General features: G+C 39.6%; 3 gene segments (V, D, J or C); all 3 read left to right on the top strand.

Annotated features, from left to right (window-relative positions):
* Window positions 1-273: 273 nt before the first annotated feature.
* On the top strand, window positions 274-10,507 carry LOC121139519. The segment is given in 4 exon segments: window positions 274-319; window positions 402-800; window positions 9,508-9,601; window positions 10,444-10,507. Coding segments are annotated over 4 exon segments (603 nt in total).
* Window positions 10,508-13,632: 3,125 nt separating this feature from the next.
* On the top strand, window positions 13,633-17,389 carry LOC101830948. The segment is given in 3 exon segments: window positions 13,633-13,716; window positions 13,798-14,108; window positions 17,315-17,389. Coding segments are annotated over 3 exon segments (432 nt in total).
* Window positions 17,390-22,956: 5,567 nt separating this feature from the next.
* On the top strand, window positions 22,957-23,581 carry LOC121139520. The segment is given in 2 exon segments: window positions 22,957-23,002; window positions 23,085-23,581. Coding segments are annotated over 2 exon segments (543 nt in total).
* The last annotated feature ends 3,492 nt before the right edge of the window (window positions 23,582-27,073 follow it).

Raw genomic sequence — 27,073 nt, forward strand, 5'->3', positions numbered from 1 at the left:
ACTTCCTCATCATCTGCAGAGGACCCAGGGAAGAAGGATACTATATATATATATCTTTAGAGAGAAGTAGGACTGGAACCTCATGATCCTGCTGCTAGATCCAGGTGTCCTCTAACTTGTTCTCCAGTAGGACCAGCTCCTTATTTAAAAATTACCATTATCATGAATATTCAAATCATCTGAGTCTATGGTGGTAAATACAGAGATGTCCACATCACCCCCAACATATGATCAGTGTCCTCTCCACAGTTACTGAACACAGAGGTCCTCACCATGGGATGGAGCTGTATCATACTCTTCCTTGTGTCCGTAACTATAGGTAAGTTGCTCCAAGTTCCAAACCTGGAGAAGAAACTGGGTGTTATGTGACAATGACCCCTACTCTGTATTTTTCTCTACAGGTGTCCGATCACAGGTCCTGCTGCAACAGTCTGGGCCTGAGCTTGGGAGACCTGGTTCCTCAGTGAAGTTGTCATGCAAGGCTTCAGGCTATACTTTCAGTAGATACAATATGAACTGGGTGAGACAGAGGACTGGACAAGGCCTGGAGTGGACTGGATGGATTGATACTACAAGTGGAAATACTAAATATGCACAGAATTTCCAGGGCAAGGCCACACTGAATAGAGACGTATCCTCCAGCATGGCGTACATGGAGGTCAGCAGCCTGACATCTGAGGACTCTGCCATCTATTCCTGTGCAAGACACCCAGTGTTGCACCCACATCCTGAGTGTGTCAGAGACCATGGAGGAGCAGGAAACTACCCAAGAATGGAGATGACAGAGACGATCAGTCTGGGTACTTGCTCAGAAATAATCTTTCCTGAGTTCCCTTCTCTGCCTCGTTGTCAAACATCTATATTGCTTAATTCAACCTTGCAAAAGACATGTGAGTAAACAGTGGTTTTGACATAGGATGCCTCTAGAGACTCCATATCATGAGAAAATGTTGGTCGGTGACTGCCTGAATTGACACAGTTCTTTAATAAAACAATAAAAAGGAAAAAACTGTGATGATGAATTATGATAAAAAATACATTTTTATCTTGAATGATGTGACATTTTGCAACAAGAACTGAGAATAAAGTATAATGCACATTTGACCTGTGCAATCCACATCACCAACATCTGACAAATAAAAGCTCCTTTCACAGTGTTAAATCTTAAGTGACCTCAATGTGGATTTTTGACCATGTGTTCCAGCAAAAGTTCCCTTATCATAAAATGAAAGACATATTTATATCAGAATGCACTGCCTTTTTAGTATGATTTTCATAAATTGGACAAATGTATTATTACAATTATTGCATTACTCTCAAGATCACATTTATCAACACATTATATATATATATATATGGAAATTGAGGTATATTCAGAAATACACCTAAGTCACTGTTGTTCTAGTGCCACATTTATTGCCTTCCCTGTCCATGTACCCAACTCTACAGTATCAAGTCTTTAGATAAAATGGGCCTATATGATACAACATCAAGTCCTTTGTATCCTGCTGGTCATCCTGATGATATAGTGTATCTGATTTTCAACAAATTGGTGAGTTACAACCAACACGGAGACAAATGGTACTTGGTAGTCTGAAGTGTTTGATGGAATGTGATGTCTCATATCACAGAATATTAATTTTGCATTTCCAGGCAGTGTACATCCCCCACAATCAGTATGAATACAATGTGATTAACATGGGTGAAATCTATGCTGAATGCATTGTGGCCTGCATGGATCCCCTAGGCCAATTATATGTTAGAGATTTTTGCAAACCCATGCTGAATTTAAAATACTGCTTGACCCAACAATCACTGTATAAAACACTCTCATCTCTTCCTCCAACTGAAGAGCAGGGACTGAGCAGAAGGTTGAGATTCTTCCCCTCCTGGACCGTGACTGAATGAGATTCTCTGATGTACCAGGAGGCATCTGTTAGTGGCTATAAAAACTTGACGTCAGGACTTATCTACTGTCTTCTGGAGAAATCAGTTTGAAGCCAAAATCCCTCACACTGCAAAGTTTCCTGCTTTGTACAGACACTTGGGAATCATTGTTGGTGTACCACAGGAGGCTGTGAGGACATCTATCCCACCATCCAAAACACCACTCTTGTCCTTATACCCAAAGGGTTCTACATCTGACTGGAGATACTGTCTCAGCCATATTCATTGCTGTTCTCTTCATAATACCAGAATTAGAAGCATCATAGATGTCTGTCAATAGAAAATAGGTGAAGAAAATATGGTACAATAACTGAAAACCCTTAGATCCATATTCATGACATGCCTACAGGTCAGTGTGATGTAATCATGTCCAAAAGATTGAAGAATAAATCACCCTATCTCATATTAGATTTTAGCATCACTTCATATGACCGAATGAATCTTAACATTATTTATGGCAAGAACCTAGGAATACACTGGAGGATTCTACAGTAATGACATTTATACAATATGCTTTGATGCAGTAGAATCTAAAACATGTGGAATGAATCAACCAATATCAGATTATGGTTAAAGAATGGAATGTTATGTTTATGAGATACAATCAATTCTGATACTGTGTTGGACGAGAACCTAAGATTAGGTAGTTGGAACATGGGAAAATAGTCCTGTTATCCTTAATGAACTATCAATAAAACAATTCCAATGAATTCTGCTATATTCATATAACTTTTTCTTGTTCAGTCATTATTAGAGAACCTCCTGCAATAGTGGAGAATGCAGAGACAAGCTGGACAATGTGCCAAAAATGAGTGACCTTGGAACATTCAATGTAATGTCTCCTTCAAATCTGTCTCCACAGAGCTTAGGGAACACTCAAAAGAGGATACTCACAGATTCTAAATTCCATAGGGATTGTAGGACACCACGGAGAACCAGCTTTCCAGATACAACAGGATTGATGCAGACATGAATTCCCTGATGTTGTAATTTAAGAAGAGAGGCACTGGAGGGAAGATGCCATGCCACAGGGATCAAGGAGAATATTTTTAATTAGAGAAAGAAATCATAAAAAGGGAGAATAGAAATGGAGAGACAAGATCCAGAGACAAGGGCAGCAGGAGACAGGAGAAAGGAAACAGGGGTAGAGGAAGGAAGGAGAGAGAGAGAGGTAAAGAGGGGAACAGATAGAGGGAGGTAGAGAAAGAGAGAGATAAGGATTGGATATAGGCAGTGTCCCTTTATAAGGGAACATGGTGAATATACACAGATAGTGCTCTTAGTGGCTGCAGCTGAGGGCATTTTCTGTCAGTTCCCTAAGGACAGGAGAGTACAGATACTCACATACTAACAGGTGAGAGTCTATGACAGCATTACAGTGTATTAATGGGTATAAACCAGATGGAGTTGTGAGGCTCACAGGGGAAGTGGACAGAAGCTATCTCCAATGGATAATTTCTTTACAAAGACAAAATATTTTGTAATGTTGTCTCACTGGGCATATAAACTACTCTTAAGGAAGGTCTCATGCCTATAAGTAGATGGCCAAAAAATTGAACTCAGTGATATGTTGCATATTCTTTGTCTCATAATGTTTGTCAGGACATTTTTCCTCCTATAGGATATATATATATATATATATATATATATATATATATATATATATAAATTTAGGCTTCTACTTTTGTGATTCTCAAATGGACAAGTTATAGAGCATGAAAGATACATGTGTACTCAATCATAAATGTGTTGTCTTAGGCAAAGTTTCTCCTCAAGTCTCAGGGACAGATGCAGGAAAAGATAAACAGATATTTAAGACCCACAGATATGGAATGAGTCCAAGGTTACAGTCTCTTCCAGACACAATAAACTGGTGCATACATGAACTCACTACACTGTAGATGTTAATACAGGGCTTGCACAAGTTCAAGCCAAATTGGGATTCCAATGCTGGGAAGGGGAACTGGACATGGTCACTCAATCCTAAATGATAAACTATCTACAACTGGTACTTACATGCAAAGTAAAAAATAATGTGCTTCAGTAGAATGTCATTGACTGCATTAAACACATTTCACAGCAGGTCTTATGCCTAAGATGCAAACAAAACAAGAAGAACTGTATTTTTGTACAATTATATTCATTTCTGATTTTTTGTGTGCTTGTGGATGTTTGTATGTCTGTGTGTGTGAGAGAGAGAGAGAGGGAGAGAGAGAGGGAGAGAGACAGAGAGAGAGAAAGAGAGAGAGAGACAGACAGACAGACAGAGAGAGAGACAGAGAGAAAGAGAGAAATTACTTGTGTTTTTTTTTCTTGTGAGGGGATCAAGGATTGCTGGGAAAAGGTAATTTATGATTACAATATATTGCTTAAAAATTATTTTTCACTAAGAAAATTTAGAATCTCCCTTCCAAAATAACTCATTGATTGTTATTTGATAAATTATGACAGAGAGGTTATACATAATATGTTAATTTATGTATCTGTCATGTGCAATCTAAACAACCTGTTTAGAGTTTACCAACAATTTCCGGTCAGTTGTCAACTATACTATTGATAATTTCTGTCTAAACTGCTCCGTTGTTTTCTCAGAACATGTGCAGAATCATCAGAGATATGTGCTTATTTTCACACTTACTCAAACATGGACACAGTCAGACAGGTCTCTCTTATAGCAAAGATGGTATTTCAGTTAACATTAGCTTATTGATTGTTATCCTATATTGCATCATCAAGAAATGATTTATTGTCCATGACTCTCATGTAATTCTCATGTCATTTCCAGTTGTCCTAATGACATCTTCAAGACTGTCTTCATGGCCCATGTATCTACTGTAATTCTGATGTCATTTCCAAGGCATGTCTCTAAGATTTGGGTTCTTCCTAAAGATGGTCAAGTTTCACTTTCTCTAAGTAGAGCTGTGTCTCATTATCCATTCTTGGAAACACAGTCCTGCTTCAATACTAAGTTCAAAAATATTTTAGCTTCTTAGAGTCACCCAGGGCCTCAGATGCATCAATAGTTACTCATTTATACATGTGAATCCTTTTCCTATAGAGGCTGTATTGTGAAAGCTCAGTTCTCTTTAGTTAGAACCAAGAGCAGGAGCCCATTTCAGCATGATGGGAAGAAACAACATGTACACAAAAGCATATACAATGTGCAACATATATTTTACACGTGAGCTTGACTTCAACATCCCTTTCATGTAACAAGCCCAGAGTACATGAGGTAGTCAAAGCACCCACATATAGAAATGGAATGTTGAGTTCCATGTGACACTCGAAACTTTTCATTGCAGGAGAATTTGTATATGATTGAAATACATTTGACTCATGGTCACACTGCTTATATCCAGACACATCCATCTACACTTCAATGTACAGCATATTTTAGGGGTTGTTAAGTGTGCTGACAAGTGACACATGTGCATGCATATGGACAAACATATGAGTTATACATATTGTGGCACTGGATCCACTAATTCTTTGGAGATGATAGTGAATTATTCAACTTACTGCTGTCATTCTCTAAGGTACAGCAAGGGCACTCAAGACTGAAAATCAGTTGCTATGAGTTTACATGACTAGGAGGATGCTGAGCTTTGGGAAATTAGATCCAGAGAGAACATATTCATCATTTTGTCCCAGAAAGTTTGAAGAATAATGAAAGAACTATCCCTTCTAAGTCTTTACATAGAAATGTACAGCCACACATGATACAGCTGCTCAGTTAGCACACAGAATGATCCCCTCCAAACTTCCCTAAATTTTTGTCACTTCTCAAATTTGAAAATACGTTCTAGAGTGGGGAACAGATCTGCGTGTACCTAATTTATTCATATCCCAGGTGTTGATAGTTTTCTCTACCAAGTGCAGGTGGAGGTTAGGAAATTGCTTTAGAAAGCAATTGTGAGTTCTGTCCATCATGTGTGCTTCTCTGGTTACTCCGTTAATCACAAGTGGTCATGGCAAAAGCTACATCTAACAGACCCTAGAGAAAGGACTAAGTTCATGGAGAAAGACTTTGAGGCACAGCTCCTCATCCATACTTGAAATCTCTGTTCATCATCACCAGGTCCATTACCAAGAACATGACAACTTACACAAGCCTGTTCTCAGAAGCAGCAGGGGCCACTGTGGATCCATCAATCTCTAAGAAGTAAAGAACCACAGAAGCAGGTAATGATGCTGTGCAATCACGAGATTTAAACACACTCTGCGCATTTCATTGCCAGTGTCTAGTATATTCAGAGTCCAAGGTGTAGCTGATATCAGAGATCTCCATGCTAGAACATTGGAGATATTATTTGTTAAATAAAATCCATAATGAGGTCAACAATATTTAGAATGGATTCACACAGTTGCTGGATAAGACAATAGTTCATGAAAGAGTTATCAGGAAATGTTAAGGGTATTTGAGATCTAGGAACCTGAGCAACATTTTGGGAAAAGTGTCCCAATTAATGCAAGAGGTGTGCACATTTCTGCTGATCACTACTGTGGAATGGACAGCAGCATCCAAAGCTCTGTCCCAGTATGGTCAAAACAAGTCCTCTGCATCACAAATATGTTTAACTGTAAGGAGGTTCAGATGACCACTGAACTCTTGAAGTATAGTTCACTTTATTGAACATGGATGTGGTGACTGAATTCTCACTGGGATGGAAGAGCTCTGTCAATACAGGTTCTGGTGTGAAAGCGGGAGAAAGGGCAAAAAGCTAGAAATCCATGTGTGATATAATAAAAAAACGTATTGCTACTTTGATATTCATTGCACCATGCCCATACTGTAACTGTAATACTGCATTAATTAAGGAATTAAGCTAGTAGTATCTATTTATATTCTCCAAAGTCTGAGAATTTTGTGAATTTTAAGAGGAAAATGTCTCAATTGTATTCAACTAGATAAGCACTCTTGTCCATTTCAGCCTTTGATAGTCATCAGAATCCCATGGACTGGAGTATGAAATGCAGGTTTATAGAAAGAGAATGTGAAATGTCCAGATAAAACCATCCAGTACTCTGAATTGTAGGGATGAGTCTTTGTCTATAAGGAGAAGAGGTGAACTTCTGGTATCAGACTTTACACATTAACTAAATGCATGTTTGGTTGCTGCTCTACTTCATGCATACATTGAATCCAGTTACTCACAATATCATCATATACCATGCTCTCCTCACACAAATCACCTAACAGTACCACCATTTTCTATCCAAGTCCTTGAGAATTTTGAATTATGTGTTTGTAGTTACAGTTTATCTAACACCTGCTCTCTCTATAGTGCTTTTCACCTAGCATGTCACAGTGATGAACAGGAAGACCAAGACAGGCCTACAGTACTGATTGGAAACATTAAATAGATTCTCAATTTGACTATATCTGAACTCTTGAATTTTGAATGTAAGGAAGTAGTTCAGAGAAATGGTATATGGGCATTGATGTACTTTAATACAGCTTTACAATAATATTTTCTAATTTTTAAGTCATTATTGGAGAGGGAGAGTTAATCTGCATTTATATAAAGTTGTTGGATTAAATTGCTGAATTTTAATTTTTAGACTACATCCTCCTCACTTGTCTTCATTTTCCCCTTGGAACCAGAAATAATTTAACTACCTTTGTAATATTTAAGAAAAATGATTATATTCACTACAGCTCATATCACAGATTTAAGACAGAATACCACAGTGTTATGTCCTCCATGCCCAACGAGTATGAAACCCAACATCAGTGTTCCTGATTAGAAATGAAGTTCTTTCTTCAGAAGAGTCTGTTGCCTGCCTTCCCTTCATTCAGGCATCAGTGAATCTTGCATCTCTGATCCTTTGTCTCTGTTACACAAAGTTGACATCCAGGGGAGGATGTCACTCTAGATATGTTTTTCTTATTTGTTGATGAATAAGACACTGTTTGACCAATAGAAGAAGGAAGATAGATGGGACTAGGAATCTAGGAGAATTCTGGGAAAGTTAGGCATAGAGAGATCAAAGAAAGATGCCATACAAGACCTGATGTTACACTCCCAGGAACTCCTCTGACCTGAGGGAAGGCTAAGTGTACAATTCCTCAGACAGGATTAGGATATGGAATCAGCATACTTTGCCTGATTCATGTGTCCTCAGCCACATTTTTCTTCAGCTGTACTAGATTTTCTTTCTGGTGTACTATTCAAAGACTCCATCTATGTGTATATAGATAAAATTGATTGGATTCATAGTGTTATTAGTTAAGGAAAAAATAGAGGACAACAAAGACGGACAGAGTCTTACTGGAAACTTCCAAGAGGAACCAGTAGGGCATAATGGGTATAGATATGCTCATACCATATTTTGTACATGGATCAAATTTCCAAAAATATAAACTATAAAATACCAATTTTACATAGTTGTAGACATTTCCTACACATGTATTTCATACAATTGATTCCCCCATAATCTCTACTCTCATTTTCCCCTTCTCCTTTACTTTTATCCTAATAGACGATTTCACTTGCACTTTATCATGTATTTTTATTCATATTTGTAGGTAATCATGCGATACCTAAGAACTACTGAGGAGAGTCTCATTTAATGTCTGATTTCTGAGATGGTCTTAGTTAACACATATTTATCTAGCTGCATACATTTTTCTATCAGTGACATAATTTCCAAATTCCTTGCAGATGAAATTTTTATGCTGTCACCAGACTCATGAATTGACCCAACAGTATTTATTCTATCCCTATCCCTGAAAGCCTATCTGAGTAGATTTCTGGTATCAGCCATGTAGGCAGTCTCATAATTTCATTTTGGAAGCCCCATAGTTACAAGTGGGAATGGGCAGAATCCAAAGTCTCCTGGTGTTTCTATGATGTCTACTATCATCATTGTGCTTACATAGAATATGTCAAGAAGCATTTTGAATTAGGCATAGAATTGTAAATATTCTATCACATAATTGGTCAAGAGACACCACACTCACTGGAAGTCTTTCCTAGTATGAATTCATCCTTATTAGTCACACAAATTCATATTTGGGAATCATCTCTAGAGATGTTGAATCTGTCTTTCACTGAATCCGCATATTAGGTTTCATAAATATTGGGTTAGTTAATATGCGAGCAATCCACTATAGTCCCTTCCCTGGAGACTTTCCAGGCAGTGATAAGCCTCCTCCAGACTCCACAAGCTGTACCTCACACTGGACACCTGCAAACAGAGATGATATTGATCAAGAAATCCTCACGCGTGTCTACTGTTTCTCCCATTCTTGTCTACTCACTCACTCAGTATCCCGTGTCATCTACCTTTTAAAAGAGAAACAAAGAAAACCCAATGCCGCCACAACGACATGTGGTTACAGGTTCTCAGTATCAGTGTCTGTTTGTCATTCATGAATCAAACATGGGCATGCTTAAAAGAAGCCAACTATACATTGACATGTCCATATATAAATGCATTCCCTGCATGTTTTTTATGAGAACATATGTTGATGCTTTCGCCAAGGGACATGGTAACTTATACTATCAGAAATGACTCTGCAATTGTCACAATGTTTAGATCCTTTGTTATTGCCAGGAAAACTGCAGAACTTGTCACTGTTTGTGCCTGACAGGGGCCAATTGTCCTTGTCCTTAGGTACCACTAAAGATGTCAAACTTGGCCTGGTGAAGTACTCAGAGATCTGGTCCTCACCTGCACTGGCCCTGCTTACTCCATCACACTCTGATACATACTGGGGTTGAGTTTGTCCCAGGAAAGAGGCTGTGGTCCTGAGAGAATGAGGTTACCATGCAGTCACTGAAAACAGGTCATTCTTCTTCAGGTTCATCCTCACCTTTAGAAACCCATCTGAGTAAGAGATGTCCCAAAGACTGACATATGTGTTAGAAGTGACAGCCACATATTCTGTGTTGCCCACACCGAGGGACACCATGGTCTGGCAAACAGCACTCGAGCTGTAGGGTCAGGAAGAGCATTAGAGTTCATTTCCAGTGGAGTCCCACAGCAGACTGGAACTCAGGGTCAGTAGAGGAGCAGGTGCCGAGATTGTCTAAGCATTAGTTTTCTTTGGGACCTTGAACTTACCCCAAATCTAATGGTTTCCCTTAAAAAACCCAAAACCTCTATATGTTGACCTATTAAAATGGAACAAAGTTTTAGAAGTGTCTGTGTTCTTTATAAGTACACATACTCATTTTTACCCATGCAGTTTGTCACTTATCTGAGCAGAAATCACCCTGCCATTGTCACCAGTGTTAATCACTGAGCAATGATGAGGGTACTTTTGATTTCATTCTGATGAGAGACTGCCCATTACCTGGATTCTATGTTTAATCTTTGGGATTCAGACAGGAGCTCACAGGCAATCAAGGCTAAAACTACAAAAATTCATATGTGACATGGCTCTGTCTATATAGGTGTGTACCTCAGTCCCAGAGATGATCTGGACTTTTCCTCTGAAAATAAATTTCTCTTTTTCTTAAACTTTAATTAATTGTTCTTTTCCAATAGAATTCTGAGACCTCCTTTTAACCCAAATTCTCTCATCAAGATCATGTCTCAGCAGAATGTGTAAAGCTGTTGTCGAGAAATCATTCAATGCCCAGTTCTCCCTAAGGCTGAGATCTGCTACCACTGAAGTCAGCCCTGAATTACATTGCAGCAAACACAGTGAGGAGGTGCCCTGTGTGCTCAGAAACAACCTCATTTTGAGGATGCTCAGGACCAGCAGAGGGCACTGCAGAATTCTCCAGGAAAGAAAATGTAGTAGGAGACACAAAGATCTGGAGAGTGAGGGAGTCCTCTGAGACCCAAAGCTTTCCTCTCCTGACCTCAAATAACTGCCAAGACCATGCAATACACTTGGAGTATCTACTGTGAGAATATTCCAGACTTAGTATAGTAAAAGTTCTTTGTTTAGTAATATTGCACATATATGTTTTAGTCATCAGATGTGAACCTTATAGAAAGGACAAACATCCACACACATATAAGAAGGCAACAATTTTCAAATAGACATGTTTCTAATTTAAAATTTAAAAGTAAGGAAAGCATTCATAGACTATTGTGAATTATAAGGCCTGAAAGATGAGAGAAAGGCTGTAAAACACTATGCCCTGGTCATGAAAAACTATGGCCATTATTAATTCCCTGGCAGCTACAGGTGCTTTCACTGTACCTGTACCTTAACATTCTAACCGTAATGTTGGCTGCATAATGGAGAGGCTCTTGGGGGCCTAGTACTTCCCTTATAGACTGATGATTCCTGACAATTATGGTGAACAGAATATTGATTTTTTAATTATTCAATTTTTTGAACAGGATATTACATTAAAACGTATACTCACTAGTGTACATACCAGGTTTCACTTGTTTTAACTATTTGAACATTCCTTGTTAAAATTATTGGTTCATAAAACAAGTGAAATATAATTGAACATGTGAAAAGACATTGAGGGAGAAAGGAGGAGGTTGATAAGAACAAGAGGAAGGTAAGTCAGATGTGAGTCTTTGACGTGTATGTAATTTTCAGAAATAAAATTTAATCAATGGAAACAAACAAAACACGGACAAATAAATATTTTTCTTTTCTAATAATATTCTGAGACATCTTTTTAACCCAAATTCTCTCATCAGGATCAGCTCTCATTAGAAAGTGTACAGTTGTGACTAAGAATACCCTCAGTGTGTCAGCGACACTTTCAAGACCAGTTCTCTTTCACTGAAGCTGAACTATGCTACCACTGAGAACACAGCCTTGCACAGCACTGCAGCAAACACCGTGAGCAGGTTCACTCTGTGCTCAGAAACAACCTCAATCTGAGGATGCTCAAGACCAGCAGGGAGTGTTGTAGACCAAACTTTTACCAGGAAAGAAAATGCAGTAGGTGAGAGAAACATGTGGAGAGTGAGGGAATCCTCAGATCCTAGATATTCCTGGCCTGACATCCAGCTGAGACCATGTAATATACGTGATGTAGCTACTGCAGCCAGACTCCATACTTAGTAGAGTAACAGTTCTTGGGTAAGTAATATTGCCCAGATATTGTAATCATTAATTGGTAACTTTATTGGAAGGACAAATGTCCATTGGACATACAGGTAAGAAGGTCACACATTTTCACACATGAGGTGTCAGATTTCCAGTCATCAGCATCACAGTCATCAGCAGCAGCATCTGTCATTCCAGCTCTAGCTTCTGTCTCCTGGGGGAGGGGTTTGCTCAGCTGGAATAGTTGACTGTGACCTGGGATCTCAGGCCTTGAAATTCTGGGCCCAGTGTTTTGCTCATGTAACACAGTGCCCTGTGCATCCCGCAGCTTAGGGAATGAAAGAGGGAGAAGCTGGGGATAATTACACTATATGTCTTTCACCACATTTAGGATTTCATCTCTCCTTTTTCTCTGTGTAATTTTTCTAAAAGGAAAAGTGTTTAGTCAAATTGGGAATACCTTGCCTAATACATGAATTTGTGTCTTGGGAAAAGAATATAGAAGAAAGTACATTAAATCCAGACTGCCATCATTCTCACTCAGGATCCCTAAGGTAGACAAGATGAGACGTCCTCATCCCTAACCCACTCCACTGTCCCGCACACATGAATTCTGACAATGTTTCATATGATATCCTGATGCATGGGCCCCTCCATCTGTTCCCAACTCTCTGGAACTCACCAGGATCAACTTCAGCACAGACCTTTCTCATGTTGAAAACGTGAGAGTCCTTCAGTAGGTGTGATGTCCCATGTTTATGTCCCACCCCTGTCCTGGTGTTCATATTTACTCCCAGAACATTTCATTACTGCTTAAGAACCAGAACAAAAGTCAGCTTTGAAGAATTTCATTTTACTATGGAGATTCGTGAGATTAATGGTGGTTTCTCCTAAGGATTATCTTTCTTTCTAAAACCAGTTTTCTTTCTGGTATACTAGTTCAGGACTCCCGCTATGTGTTATAGATAGAGATGATTGGATCAATGTCATATTAGTTAGTGAATCAAGAGAGGACATGAAGAGGGACAGAGATTTATTGGAAAGCCTGAAAAAGGAAACATTGGGTATAGATATGATCATACTATGTTTTATATATGGATTAAATTAAAAATATAAAATATGAACGGCAAAATATCATATTTACAGTTTTAGAATTTTCATACTCATGTATTCTGTTCTTTGTGTTATTCCCCACATAATCTCTTCCCTTCATTTTCTCTCCCCTCCTAGTTTACTCTACTAGGCAACACACTTATACTTCATCATGCATTTTTATTCATAGTTGTAAGCAAGAAATATCTACAAACTACTGATGAGAGTCTCATTTGACACCTGATTTCTGAGATTGCCTTAACTAATGCATTCATCTCTAGTTGCATCCTAACTGATGCCACCCTCTGTAAATCAATGTGACAACATTGTCCCAGGTGAAACCACTGTCTCAGGCCTGACATCCTTTGTGACCTTAGGTGATGATGTTTCTTCCTCAACATCATTTGAGGTCTCTGGGAAAAAGGATGATATACATATTCACGAAGAGGATTAGGACAGGACCTCATCATCCTGCTGCCTGACACAGGTGTCCTCTATCTTCTGCTTCAGTTGGACTATGTCCTTATCTAAGAAGCTGCCTGCTCATGAATATGTAAATCAGGTGAGTGTGTTGTGGTAAAAACAGGCATGTCTACAACAAAGCAGCATATGATCAGTGTCCTCTCCACAGTCACTGAGCTCACAGGTCCTCGCCATGGGATGGAGTTGGATCATCCTCTTCCTGGTGACAGCAGCTACAGGTAAGGGACTCCAAGTTCCAGATGTGAGGAGGGGCCATGCACTCAGGGGACAGTGACATCCACTTTGCCTTCTCTCCACAGGTGTCCTCTCTCAGGTCCAGCTGCTGCAATCTGAGTCTGAGCTGGTGAAGCCTGGAGCATCAGTGAAACTGTCCTGCAAGGCTTCAGGATACACCTTCACTAGCTATTATATGCACTGGGTGAAGCAGAGGCCTGGACAGGGCCTTGAGTGGATTGGACGGATTTATCCTTATAATGGTGTCACTAAGTACAATCAGAAGTTCCAGGGCAAGGCCACACTGGCTGCAGACAAATCCTCCAGCACAGCCTACATGGATTTCAGCAGCCTGACATCTGAGGATTCTGCAGTCTATTACTGTGCAAGAGACACAGTGTGCAAACACATCCTGAGTGTATCAGAAACCATTCAGCAGGAGGAAGCTGCCCTGGACCTGAAATGATAGAGAGGATCAGCCTGGAAATTTGCCCATAAATCATTACACTGAGTGTCACTTTGTCACTTCCCAGACTTAGAGCGTATTGTCAACGTTTCAAAAGGACTGAAGGAAATAAGTTACATTGATTTCCACTGCCCTTAGACCTCACCATAACTTGATCAGCTGTTTAACAGTGACCTTACCCATGAATATTATTCCTTTTTAAAAAAGCAAATATAGGATAAACTGCAGCAATACATCATGATGTTCATAGCTCTTACATAGAAGGTTCTGGAAAATTTTCTGGAGTAGCTATGAATGGGATATAAATTAATTATTCCCATAAGAGACAAATCAATAGTATGTGAGGTAATTAATACCTGTTTCATATTCCAATTTTGTTTGCCTAAAGCAAACAAAGAAAGTTTGTGGGAAGGGATCCCCAATGATTTGGGGATAGATGTTACATGGATTTAGTGATAAGAGAGTCCTCAGTCTTTGTAGAATTTCCTTGACTGCATGTAAGTCAGGGAAAAAAACCTTAGGATATTTTGTAAGTGTGAACTAACATCCATTGTTACCAAGGTAGACTAGGTAAGAAGCAGCAGGGAGGGAGAGTTGTAAGGGATAGAGGGGGTAAGAGAAAGACATAGACAGAGAAACAGAGAGACAGAGAGACACACACAGAGCACAAAGAAGAGTGCATATGCATGGGGAATGTCTGGCAAGAGTTTGGTGAGGGATATGCTAAAATATATTGTATGAAAAAAACAGTAAATGTTATAAATTTCTTCATGGTTTTATTAAAATGAAAAATACTGTGCTCACATATTAAAGAACAGAAGGGAACTTGAGCCAAATCCTAAGCCTCCACTAACACCCTCTGTCACTCCTTCCTCACTGGAAAGGGGCACACACTACTCTGCTCAGACTTTTTTCTCTTGGTCATGTCCATCCCCAGAGAAAAACATCTCTCTTTGACTAAAACACTCTCACAACTGGCTAGGGGACCAGTGACAGAATTCCCACACCAAATAAAAGAGAGAGAAAAAAGCAAATGAAAAGCTGGTCCCCTATGAAGCTGAAAACTTTCCATTTTGTTTAGTTTGGATGAGAGACAAAAGTTCTATAAAGAAACCTGAGTTTTGTATCACTGGATACAAATCGCAGTCCTGGATCATCAGGTGTCTTGGCTGAGAACAAGTTCCTTTGCATAGAACAGCTGGGCACTAGGACCCTGAAATCATGCTGGGGAACTATCAACTGAAAATTCCGTAATGCTATGCTCTTATCACTCCTTTGTTAGGTGAAATCGATGTGTGAATATTCCTTCTTATGCTCTTCTTCCTGAAGTTATTGAATGAACATAATATTTTATATATATTCAGTTTCTAAGAAGTGTGATGAAGCCAATCCAACTTACTTTTACATGCAGTTATATTTTCACCGTCTGTTGCAAGTGAATTTCTAGACCATAATATGTGAAGCTGTGCATGAGTATCGTCCAGCAAGTCTTGTGAGAAGAAGCCCACTGAGATGGCACCATCTAACTGTGAAAAGGGCATAGAAATGAACAAAGACCATGCAGCAGAGTCTGATATCCCCATTCTAGACTTGGATGAATCCTATTGATCAGCCTTACCCAGGATCACAAGCAACTTCAATAACAGATCATCCTGAAGAATATGGAGCACAGGCCAGCAGGTGATGACCACACCTCAGGCATTCAGGTTCCTAAGGAACAGGTGCAAAGACAGAACAGTAAGTGAGGTCACCACATCCATCTGGAATTTCTTCCTTTTGCCGACTCACATATCACCCTGCTAAATGAGCGCAACCTGTCCGAGAACAGATTTGGTCATCAAAGGACTCAAGGCAGAAGGGACTTCATATCATCAGCTCACTGCATTTAGATGCATTAATTGAAATCACTTTCCTGCAGGTGCCACAGAAACAATCATAGTCCACAAGAGTTCTTAGCTGTAACAAAGTTTTTCTAATAGTCTAATGGTCTACCTGTAAATGAACAACCTGAGAACTGAGGACTTGGCCACGTATTACTGTACTAACGACATAGTCAGGATTGTTCAGTTTGAGTCCAGACAAACACCTACCTGCCAGGTTTACGAAGTCAGCAGGGGGCGCTCTGCCTACATAAAGCCTATTTTCTGATATAACTGAATTTTTTCCTGTTTTATCTGAGTGTGCTCTCCATCTGCTTGTTTTCTGGGGGATCCTTTTGGCAACTATCGACCCTAGGAATTGATCATGCCTCTGAAAAGGATGAGTTCTTTGTTGACCAACATTCTTAAAACAAATATTTAATATTCATCATTGAACAAAATGCAGAATGATTCTCTGTGGTCACCAGTATCAGCTGGTAGGGAAGATCAGGAACCTCAGGTGGACTTTTCACTCATATGGAGGTTGGGGCAGATCCTGGATTGGAGCAATGTTAGTAAATCAGAGGGAACCAAGTGAAAGGGGAGCCAGGCTCAGTCACAGTAAGCACCTTGATTTTTTCAATCCACTCTCCTTTCTGGAAGGTTGTGCATATAAGGGTAAGAAGTGATTGAGTTGTTATTTTAATTAACGTATTTTCATTACAGAATCATTCATTGTGTATTCTTCCCTGTGTTGAATCAGATAATTCTATTTCTGACTTATGTGCACTAACTCAGAGCTCAGCTGCTCATCTGTAGCTAAGGGATGGCTGCTGTGTAGTCTGGACAGTGTGTCCTTCCTGTGAGCTTCTACTGTGGATCTCAGATCCTGATCTGGTTGCTCTTGGTTATGAATCCATTCTCACTACATTCAGAAGTTTCTTGGTGAATCTGATTTCAAGACTCAGAGTGTGAGCAGTTTTAAGTTGACAACAAGGATCCAAATGATTCTTGGTTGGTGATTATCTATGTGTATGCTCATAATAATATTGGAAGAATATTTTGGAGAACACATTTTGATCATGTGTAAATTCTGATAGGCACTTGCAAATGAAAAGTTAGTTTTCTTCAAGGGAATGTCCCTGGCAAAACAGACCACTGTCTAATGTATTTCCATAGCAAGCAGTAAGCAGCCTACACAGAATCAACTCAGAGGCATTTTTGTGGTTCTTTGCCATGTAAAGTTAAGTGAGGGTTTTCCTATTATTTGTTTATTAGTTTTTTCATACAGGTTATTCATTTGTATATTATGGCTTCAACTTTTTGGTTTTCATGGGATTCTTGAGTGTTTGAATAAATCTATCACACACCCACTATCACAACAAGAGTAGTAAATATAATGAAAAACCTGAAAGAAATAATTTGTAAATATAACACCTGTAGGTCAGCTAATTTACTCTGCTATTCACATAATTTATTTGAAGACCTGGTTTATTTTACTGGCAGAAGTGAAAAAGAGTCTGAAATTTTACATTTAATATTTTACCCCATATTCACAGCCTTCCAATTCCAAATATCCTGTGTGCAGCTCAAGCCTTTCACAGAGTATACACTTACACTGACAACCATCACCTCTCTCCATTCATGGGCTCCATGGGGTTCATCTGCTACTGTAGAGCACTTGGTTTTGCTAAAATGAAGAAACATAAGTAGGTCGACCTGGCACAAGGGAATCCCCTTAGATTAATATTTGTGAGATGTCTCTTTACTCACCTAGAGTTACCCAAGTTTCTCTTGCCGACAATCCCTCCTCCAACAAATATGAATTTGTGTGACTAATATGGATGGCATCGTACTAGGAATGACTTCCGATGAGTGTGGTTTCTCTTGACCAATTATATGACAGAAAATTTACAATCCTATGCTTAATTAAAAATGCTTCTCCAAATATTCCATATAAGTGCAATGATGATAGTAGACATCGTAGAAACACGAGGAGACTCTGGATTCTGTCCTAAAAAGAAAATATGCTCCTAATCTCCAGGGGAAATTGGAGACTCCCTGCATGGCTGGTACCAACAATCTACTCAGATAGGCTTGCAGGGGTGTGGATACAAGAAAAGACTCTTCGGTCAATCATGAGTCTGGTGACAGGCTCTCTGTATCAGTGTCTGCTTGTCATTTATAAGTCACACATGGGCATGTTTAAAAGAATCCAACTATACATTGACATGTTCAAATACAAATGCATTCTCTGTGTGTTTTTTATGAGAACATGTGTTGATGCTTTTCCGCAAGGCAGATTGTAACTTATATTATCAGAAATGATTTTGCCATTGTCACAATGTTTAGGTCCTTTGTTATTGTCAGGAAAAATGCGGAACTTGTCCCTGTTTGTGCCTGACAGGGAGCAATTGTCATTGTACTTAGGTACTACAACAGATGTAAAAACAGTCCTCAGAGATCTGGTCCTTACCTGCACTGGCCCTGCTTACTCCATCATACTCTGATACATACTGAGGTTGAGTTTGTCCCAGAAAAGAAGCTGTGGTCCTGGGAGAATGAGGTTATCATGGAGTCACAGAAAACAGGTCATTCTTCAGTTTCATCCTCACCTTCAGAAACCCATCTGAGGAAGAGTTGTCCCCAAGACTGAATTTTGTGTTAAAAGTGACAGTGGTACTTGAAGTTCTAGCTATTGCCATATGACAACAAAGGGGGATCAAGGGGATACAAATTGGGAAGGAAGAGGTCAAACTTTCACTGTTTGCAGACGATATGATAGTTTACATCAATGACCCAAAGAACTCTACCAAGTAACTCTTAGAGCTGATTAACAACTTCAGCAAAGTGGAAGGCTAAAAGATCAACTCAAGAAAATCAGTAGCCCTACTATATACAGATGATAAAAGGGCTGAAAGAGAAATCAGAGAAACATCACCCTTTACAATTGCCACAAACAACATAAAATACCTTGGGGTAACGCTAACCAAACAAGTGAAAGACCTGTATCATGAGAACTTTGAATCTTTAAAGAAAGAAATTAAAGAAGCCCTGAGAAAATGGAAAGATCTCCCATGCTCTTGGATAGGTAGGAGCAATGTAGTAAAAATGGCAATCCTGCCAAAAACAATCTATAGATTCAATGCAATCCCCATTAAAACCCCAGGACAATTGCTCACAGACCTTTAAAGAACAATAATCAATTTTGTATGGAAAAACAAAAGACCCAGGATAGCCAAAACAACCCTGTTCAACAAGGCAACGTCCGGAGGCATCACCATCCCTGACCTCAAGCTCTATTATAGAACTATAGTCCTGAAAACAGCTTGGTATTGGCTCAAAAATAGACAGGTAGACCAATGGAATCGAATTGAAAATCCGGGTATTAACCCACACACGTATGAACATCTGATCTTTGATAAAGAAGCTAAAAATATACAATGGAATAAAGAAAGCATCTTCAACAAATGGTGCTGGCATAATTGGAGACTGGCATGTAGAAGAATGCGGATCGATCCATGTGTATCGCCATGCACAAAACTTAAGTCCAAATGGATCATAGACCTCAACATAAATCCAGCCACACTGAACCTCTTAGAAGAGAAAGTGGGTGGTACCCTTGAACGAATTGGTACAGGAGACAGCTTCCTGAACATAACACCAGTAGCACAGACAGTGAGATCGACAATTAATAAATAGGTCCTACTGAAACTGAGAAGCTTCTGTAAGGCAAAGGACACAGTCAGCAAGACAAAAAGGCAGCCCACAGAATGGGAAAAAATATTCACTAATCCCACATCTGACAGAGGGTTGATCTCCAAAATTTGCAATGAACTCAAGAAGCAAGTCTCCAAAACACCAAAGGACCCAATTAAAAAGTGGGCTGCAGAACTAGAGAGTTTTCAATAGCTGAGTCTAAAATGGCTGAGAGGCACTTGAGAAAGTGCTCAATATCCTTAGCCATCCGGGAAATGCAAATCAAAACAACTCTGAGATATCATCTCACTCCTGTCAGAATGGCTAAAATCAAAAACACCAATGACAATTTATGCTGGAGAGGATGTGGTGAAAGGGGGACACTCCTCCATTGCTGGTGGGAGTGCCAACTGGTTCAGCCACTTTGGAAATCAGTATGGAGATTCCTCAGAAAAATGGGAATAAACCTACCACAAGACCCAGCAACTCCACTCTTAGGCATATATCCAAAAGATGCCCATACATACAACAAAGATGTCTGTTCCACTATGTTCATAGCAGCTTTATTTGTAATAGCCAGAACTTGGAAGCAACCTAGATGTCTCTCACCCGAAGAGTGGATAGAGAAAATGTGGTACATCTACACAATGGAGTACTATTCAGCAGAAAAACATAATGGTATCATGAGATTCGCAGGCAAATGGATGACACTAGAAGAAACCATCCTGAGTGAGGTAACCCAGTCACAAAAAGAACAACATGGCATGTACTCTCTCATATATGGATTTTAGATATAGATCTGGTGAGTGCCTGCCTACAATCCTATGGCCAGAGAGTCTGGGAAACAGAAACTTCATTTAGTGGCTGATCGAAGAAGAGGCAGACTCCCTTGGTTAAGTACTGAGCTGAACTCAAGAAAGCCAGTAACAGAGAGGGAGGACTGGTGATCAAAGTGATTAAGACTGGGCTGGTTTAATCCCCAGAAACAGCTGACCAGACAAAGGTTAACTCTTGAATCCCAGGCATCAGCCTGGGAATCCAGCATGGGACTGATCAAGACCCCCTGAATCTGGGTGTCAGTGAGGAGGCCTAGGGAATCTATTGAGCCTTGGGCAGCAGATCAGTACCCATCCCAAGTATACACACAGCCTTTGGACTCCCATAGAACAATGTGAGGTGCACTCTCACCCTGAACTCTTGGGGAAGGGTCTAGGCCCTGCCGTATATGAAATGACAGACTATGGACACCCCCATGGAGGGCCTCACCCTCCCTCGGGGAATACAGGTATAACGGGGGGGGGTTGGGGGAAGGGCACGGGACGAGGGGAGGGAATGGGAGAGGGACCTGGAACTGACTTGTGAAGCAACCTCATTTCTTATTTAAATTTAAACTGGAAAATAAAATATAAAAAAAGTGACAGCCACATACACTGTGATGACTACACCGAGGGACACCTCAGTTAGGCAAACAGCACTTCTGCTGTGGTCTCAGGAAGAGCATTAGAGCTATCTCCAGCAGGAGTCCCACAGCAGCCTGGAACTGTGGGTCAGACCAGAAGCAGGTGCAGAGGGAGCTAAGCATTTGTTTCCTTTGGGACCTTGAGCTTAACCTGAATATAACACTTTCCCTTAAAAACCCCAAAATTCGATATGTTGACCTATCAAAATAGAAAACAGTTTTAGAAGTGTCTGTTTCCTTTATAAGCACACATACTCATCTTTACTCATGCAGTTTGTCACTTATATGAGCAGAAATAACCCTGCCATTGTCTCCAGGGTTAGACACTGAGAAATCCTGAGGGCACCTGGTGATTTCATTGTGATGAGAGACAGCTCATCATTGGCATTCTGTGTTTAATCTTTGGGATTCAGACAGGAGCCCACAATCAGTGAATAAAGTTACAAAAATTTCACATCTGACATGGCTCAGTCTATATTGTTTGTACCCCAATCCCGGAGATGATCTGGACTTTTCCTCTGACAATGAATTTCTATTTTTTTCAACTTAAACTAATTGAAACAAGCAACTAATTGTTGTTCTTTTCCAATGGAATTCTGAGACTTCCTTTTAACCCAAACTCTCTCATCAAGATCAGATCTCACCAGAAAGTGTAAAGCTGTCACAGAGAAGTCTTTCAGTGTGTTAATGGACACATTCAATGACTAGTTCTCCCTAAAGCTGAGTTCCGCTAACACTGACATCAGCCTTGCAGTACATTGTAGCAAGCATAGTAAGCAGGTACCCTGTGTGCTCAGAAACAACCTCATTTTGAGGATGCTCAGGACCAGAAGAAGGCACTGCACAACCAACTTTCACCAGGAAAGAATGTCGTAGGTGAGAGAAACATCTAGAGAGTGAGGGAGTCATCTGAGACCCAAAAGTTTCCTTGCACTTCATCATGTACTTTTATTCATAGTTGTACGTAAGGATGCAACATCTAAGAACTACTAAGGAGAGTCACATTTAATGTCTGATTTCTAAGATGGTCACATTTTAACAGATTTTTCTCTAGCTGCATCCATTTTTCCATAACTGACGTAATCTCCAAATTCCTTGTACATGAAAAATTTCCATTGTGTTGATAATATAAACGTGTCTTCTTGATGAGGTTCTCTGTTGAGAGATACATAATTTAGTTATTTTGACATTGCTGCAATAAGCACTGTTGTGCAAATATTCTGATGTATATTTGTTTTGGTTCATTTCAGACAGTTTTGTAGTGTATGGCTTGTTGGAAAGGCAAATATTAACTGCATATATCAGAAAGGAGGTTGGAAAGTTCAAACTCAGCATGTTTTAAATTTCCCACCACTGTCATTATAATCACAGCCACCATCTGAAAATCAGTCTGATAACCTTGTTCCAAGTGGATCCACTCTATTAGGTCTGATAGTTATTGAGAGTTAGGTCATAATATTACTTCCTCATCATCTGCAGAGGACCCAGGAAAAAAGGATACTATATATATATATATATATATATATATATATATATATATATATTTTCAAGAGAAGTAGGACTGGGTCCTCAGGATCCTGCTGCTAGATCCAGGTGTCCTCTAACTTGTTCTCCAGTAGGACCAGATCCTCATTCAAAAATTACCATTTTCATGAATATGCAAATCACATGAGTGTATGGTGGTAAATACAGAGATGTCCACATCACCCCCAACATATCATCAGTGTCCTCTACACAGTTACTGAACATACAGGTCCTCAACATGGGATGGAGTTGTATCACACTCTTCCTTTTGTCAGTAACTACAGGTAAGGTGCTCTTAGTTCCAAACCCGGAGAAGAAACTGGGTTTTATGTGACAATGACCCCTACTCTGTATTTTTCTCTACAGGTATCCAATCACAGGTCCTGCTGCAACAGTCTGGGCCTGAGCTTGGGCGACCTGGTTCCTCAGTGAATTTGTCATGCAAGGCTTCAGGCTATACTTTCAGTAGATACAATATGAACTGGGTGAGACAGAGGCCTGGACAGGGCCTGGAGTGCATTGGATGGTTTGTTACTACAAGTGGTAATACTAAATATGCACCAAATTTCCAGGGCAAGGACACACTGAATAGAGATGTATCCTCCAGCAAGGTGTACATGGAGCACAGGAGCCTGACATCTGAGGACTCTGCCATCTATTTCTGTGCAAGACACACAGTGTTGCATCCACATCCTGAGTGTGTCAGAGACCATAGAGTAGCAGGAAACTTCACAAGAATGGATATGACAGAGAAGATCAGTCTGGGGACTTGCTCAGAAATAATCATTCTAGAGTTCTCTTCTCTGCCTCCTTGTCAAAGACCTATATTGCTTAATTCAACTTTGCAAAACACATGTGAGTAAAAAGTGGTTTTGACATAGGATGCCTCTAGAGGACTCCATATCATGAGAAAGTGTTGGCCAGTGAATGCCTGAATTAACACAGTTCTTTAATAAAACAATAAAAAGGAAAAAACTGTGATGATGAATTATGATAAAAATACATTTTTATCTTGAGTGATGTGTCATTTTGTAACAAGAACTGAGAATAAAGTATAATGCACATTTGACCTGTGCAATCCAAATCACCAACACCTGACAAATAAAAGCTCCTTTCACAGTGTTAAGTCTTAAGTGACCTCAATGTGGTTTTTTGGCAAAAGTTCCCATATCATAAAATGAAAGACATATTTATGTCAGAATTCACTGCCTTTTTTGGTATGATTTTCATAAATTGGACAAATGCATTATTACATTACTTTCAGGATCACATTTATCAACACATTATATATATATATATGGAATTGAGGTACATTCTGAAATACTCCTTCGTCACTTATGTTCTAGTGCCACATTTATTGCCTTCCTGTCCATGTACCCAACTCTACAGTATCAAGTCTTTAGATAACATGGACCAACATGATACAGCATTAAGTCTTTTGTAACCTGCTGATGATATAGTGTATCTTATTTTCAACAAATTTGTGAGTTATAACCAACATGTCAACAAATGGTACTTGGGAGTCTCAAGTGTTTGATGGAATGTGATGTCTCATATCATAGAATATTAATTTTGCATGTCCCTGAAGTGTACAACCTCCATGACCAGTATGAATACAATGTGCTTAACATGGGTGAAATCTATGCTGAATGCATTGTGGCCCGCATGGATCCCCTAGGCCAATTATATGTTAGAGATTTTTGCAAACCCATGCTGAATTTAAAATACTGCTTGACCCAACAATCACTATATAAAACACTCTCCTCTCTTCCTCCAACTGAAGAGCAGGGACTGAGCAGAAGTTTTGAGATTCTTCCCCTACTGGACCCTGTCTGAATGGGATTCTCTGATGTACCAGGAAGGCATCTTTGAGTGGCTATATAAACTTGACTTCAGGACTTATATCCTGTCTTCTGGAGAAATCAGTTTGAAGCCAAAACCCCTCACACTGCAAAGTTTCCTGCTTTGTACAGACACTTGGGAATCAGTGTGGCTGTTCCACAGGAGGCTGGGAGGAGATCTATCCCATCATCCAAAAACACCACTCTTGTGCTTATACCCAAAGGGCTCTACATCTGACTGGAGATACTGTCTCAGCCATGGTCATTGCTGTTCTATTCATAAAACCAGAATTAGAAACATCATAGATGTCTGTCAGTAGAAAATAGGTGAAGAAAATATGGTACAATAACTGAAAACCCTTAGATCTATATTCATGACATGCCTACAGGACAGTGTGAAGCAATTGTGTCCAAAAGATTGAGGAATGAATCACCCAGACAGGGTTTCTCTGTTTTGGAGGCTGTCGGTCCAGCCTGGCCTCGAACACACAGAGATCCACCTGCCTCTGCCTCCCGAGTGCTGGGATTAAAGGTGTGCACCACCAACGCCCGGCCACCCAATCTCATATTATATTTTAGCCTCACTTCATGTGACATAATGAATCTTAACATTATGTTGGGCAAGAACCTAGGAACAGACTGGAGAAATCTACAGTAAAGACACGCATACAATGTACTTTGATGCAGTAGAATCTAAAATATGTGGAAATAATCTACCAATATCAGATTATGGTTAAAGAATGGAATGTTATGGTTATGAGATGGAATCAATTCTGACACTGTGTTGGCCAAGAACCTAAGATTAGGTAGTTGGAACATGGGAAAATATTCCTGTTATCCTTAATGAACTATCAATATAACATCCAAGGAATTCTGCTATATTCATTGAACACTGTGTTGTTCACTCATTATTAGAGAACCTCCTGCAATTGTGGAAAATGTAGAGACAAGCTGGACAATGTGCCAAAAGTGAGTGACCTTGGAACATTCAATGTAATGTCTCCTTCAAATCTGTCTCCACAGAGTTTAGGGAACAATCAAAGGAGGATGCTGATGGATTATAAATTCCATAGGGATTGGAGGACACCACGGAGAACCAGCTTTTCACATACAACAGGATTGATGCAGACATGAACTCCCTGATGTTGTAAGTTAAGAAGAGAGGCACTGGAGGGAAAGATGCCATGCCACAGGGATCAAGGAGAGTATTTTTAATTAGAGAAAGGAATCATAAAATGGGAGAATAGAAATGGAGAGACAAGCTCCTGAGACAGGAGCAGCAGGAGACAGCAGAAAGGAAAGACGGGTAGAGGAAGGAAGGAGGGATAGAGAGGTAAAGAGGGAACAAATAGAGGGAGATAGAGAAAGAGAGAGATAAGGATTGGAGGAGGGCATGGTCCCTTTGTAACGGAAAATAGCGAATATACACAGATAGATTTCTTAGTGGCTACTGCTGAGAGCATTTTGTTTCAGTTCCCTAAGGACAGGCCAGTACAGATGCCCACCTATTAACAACTGAGAATCTATGACAGCATTACAGGGTCTTCACAGGTATAAACCAGGTGAAGTTGTGATGCTCACAGGGAAAGGGGACAGAAGCTATCTCCAATTGATAACTTGTTTACAAAGACAAAATATTTCTGATGTTGTCTCACTGGGCATATAAACTACTCTTAAGGAAGGTCTCATGCATATAAGTAGCAGGCCAAAAGAAAATGAACTCAGTGATATTTTGTATATTCTTTGTCTCACAATGTTTGTCAGGACTTTTTTTTCCTCCTATAGGATATATATATGTGTGTGTGTGTGTGTGTGTGTGTGTGTGTGTGTGTAAATACATTTTGACTCTCAAATGGACAAATTATAGAGCATGAAAGATACATGTATACTCAAACATAATTGTGTTGTCTTAAGCAAAGTTTCTTCCCAGGTCTCAGGGACAGATGCAGGAAAAGAGAAAAAATATTGAAGACCCACAGGTGTTGAATGCGTCCAAGGATACAGTCTGTTTCAGACACAATAATACTGGCACACACATGAACTCACTAGACTGTGGATGTAAATACAGGGCTTACACATTTTCAAGCTACATTGGGACTCTATGTGGAGAACTGTACATAGGCACTCAATCCTAAAAGAGAAACTATTTCCGATTGGTACTTAAATGCAAAGGAAAAACAATATACTTCAGAAGAATGTCATTGACTGTATTAAACACACTTCACAGCAGCAGGTCTTAAGCTTAAGATCCAAGCAAAACAAACAAATTTGTATTTTGTATGATTTTTTTCATTTCTGATTTTGTTTTGGGTGCTTGTGGGTGTTTGTATGTGTGTGTGTGTGTGTGTGTGTGTGTGAGTTTGTGAGTGAGACAGAGAGAGAGTGAGAGAGACAGAGAGAGAGACAGAAAGAGAATTTTTCTTGTGGTATTTTCTTGTGAGGGGATCAAGGATTACTGGATAAAAGGTAAATTATTACTACAATATATTGCTTAAAAACTAGTTTAGCACTAAA

This window comes from Mesocricetus auratus, unplaced genomic scaffold (assembly GCF_017639785.1).
Source record: "Mesocricetus auratus isolate SY011 unplaced genomic scaffold, BCM_Maur_2.0 Super-Scaffold_15014, whole genome shotgun sequence".
Taxonomy (NCBI): domain Eukaryota; kingdom Metazoa; phylum Chordata; class Mammalia; order Rodentia; family Cricetidae; genus Mesocricetus; species Mesocricetus auratus.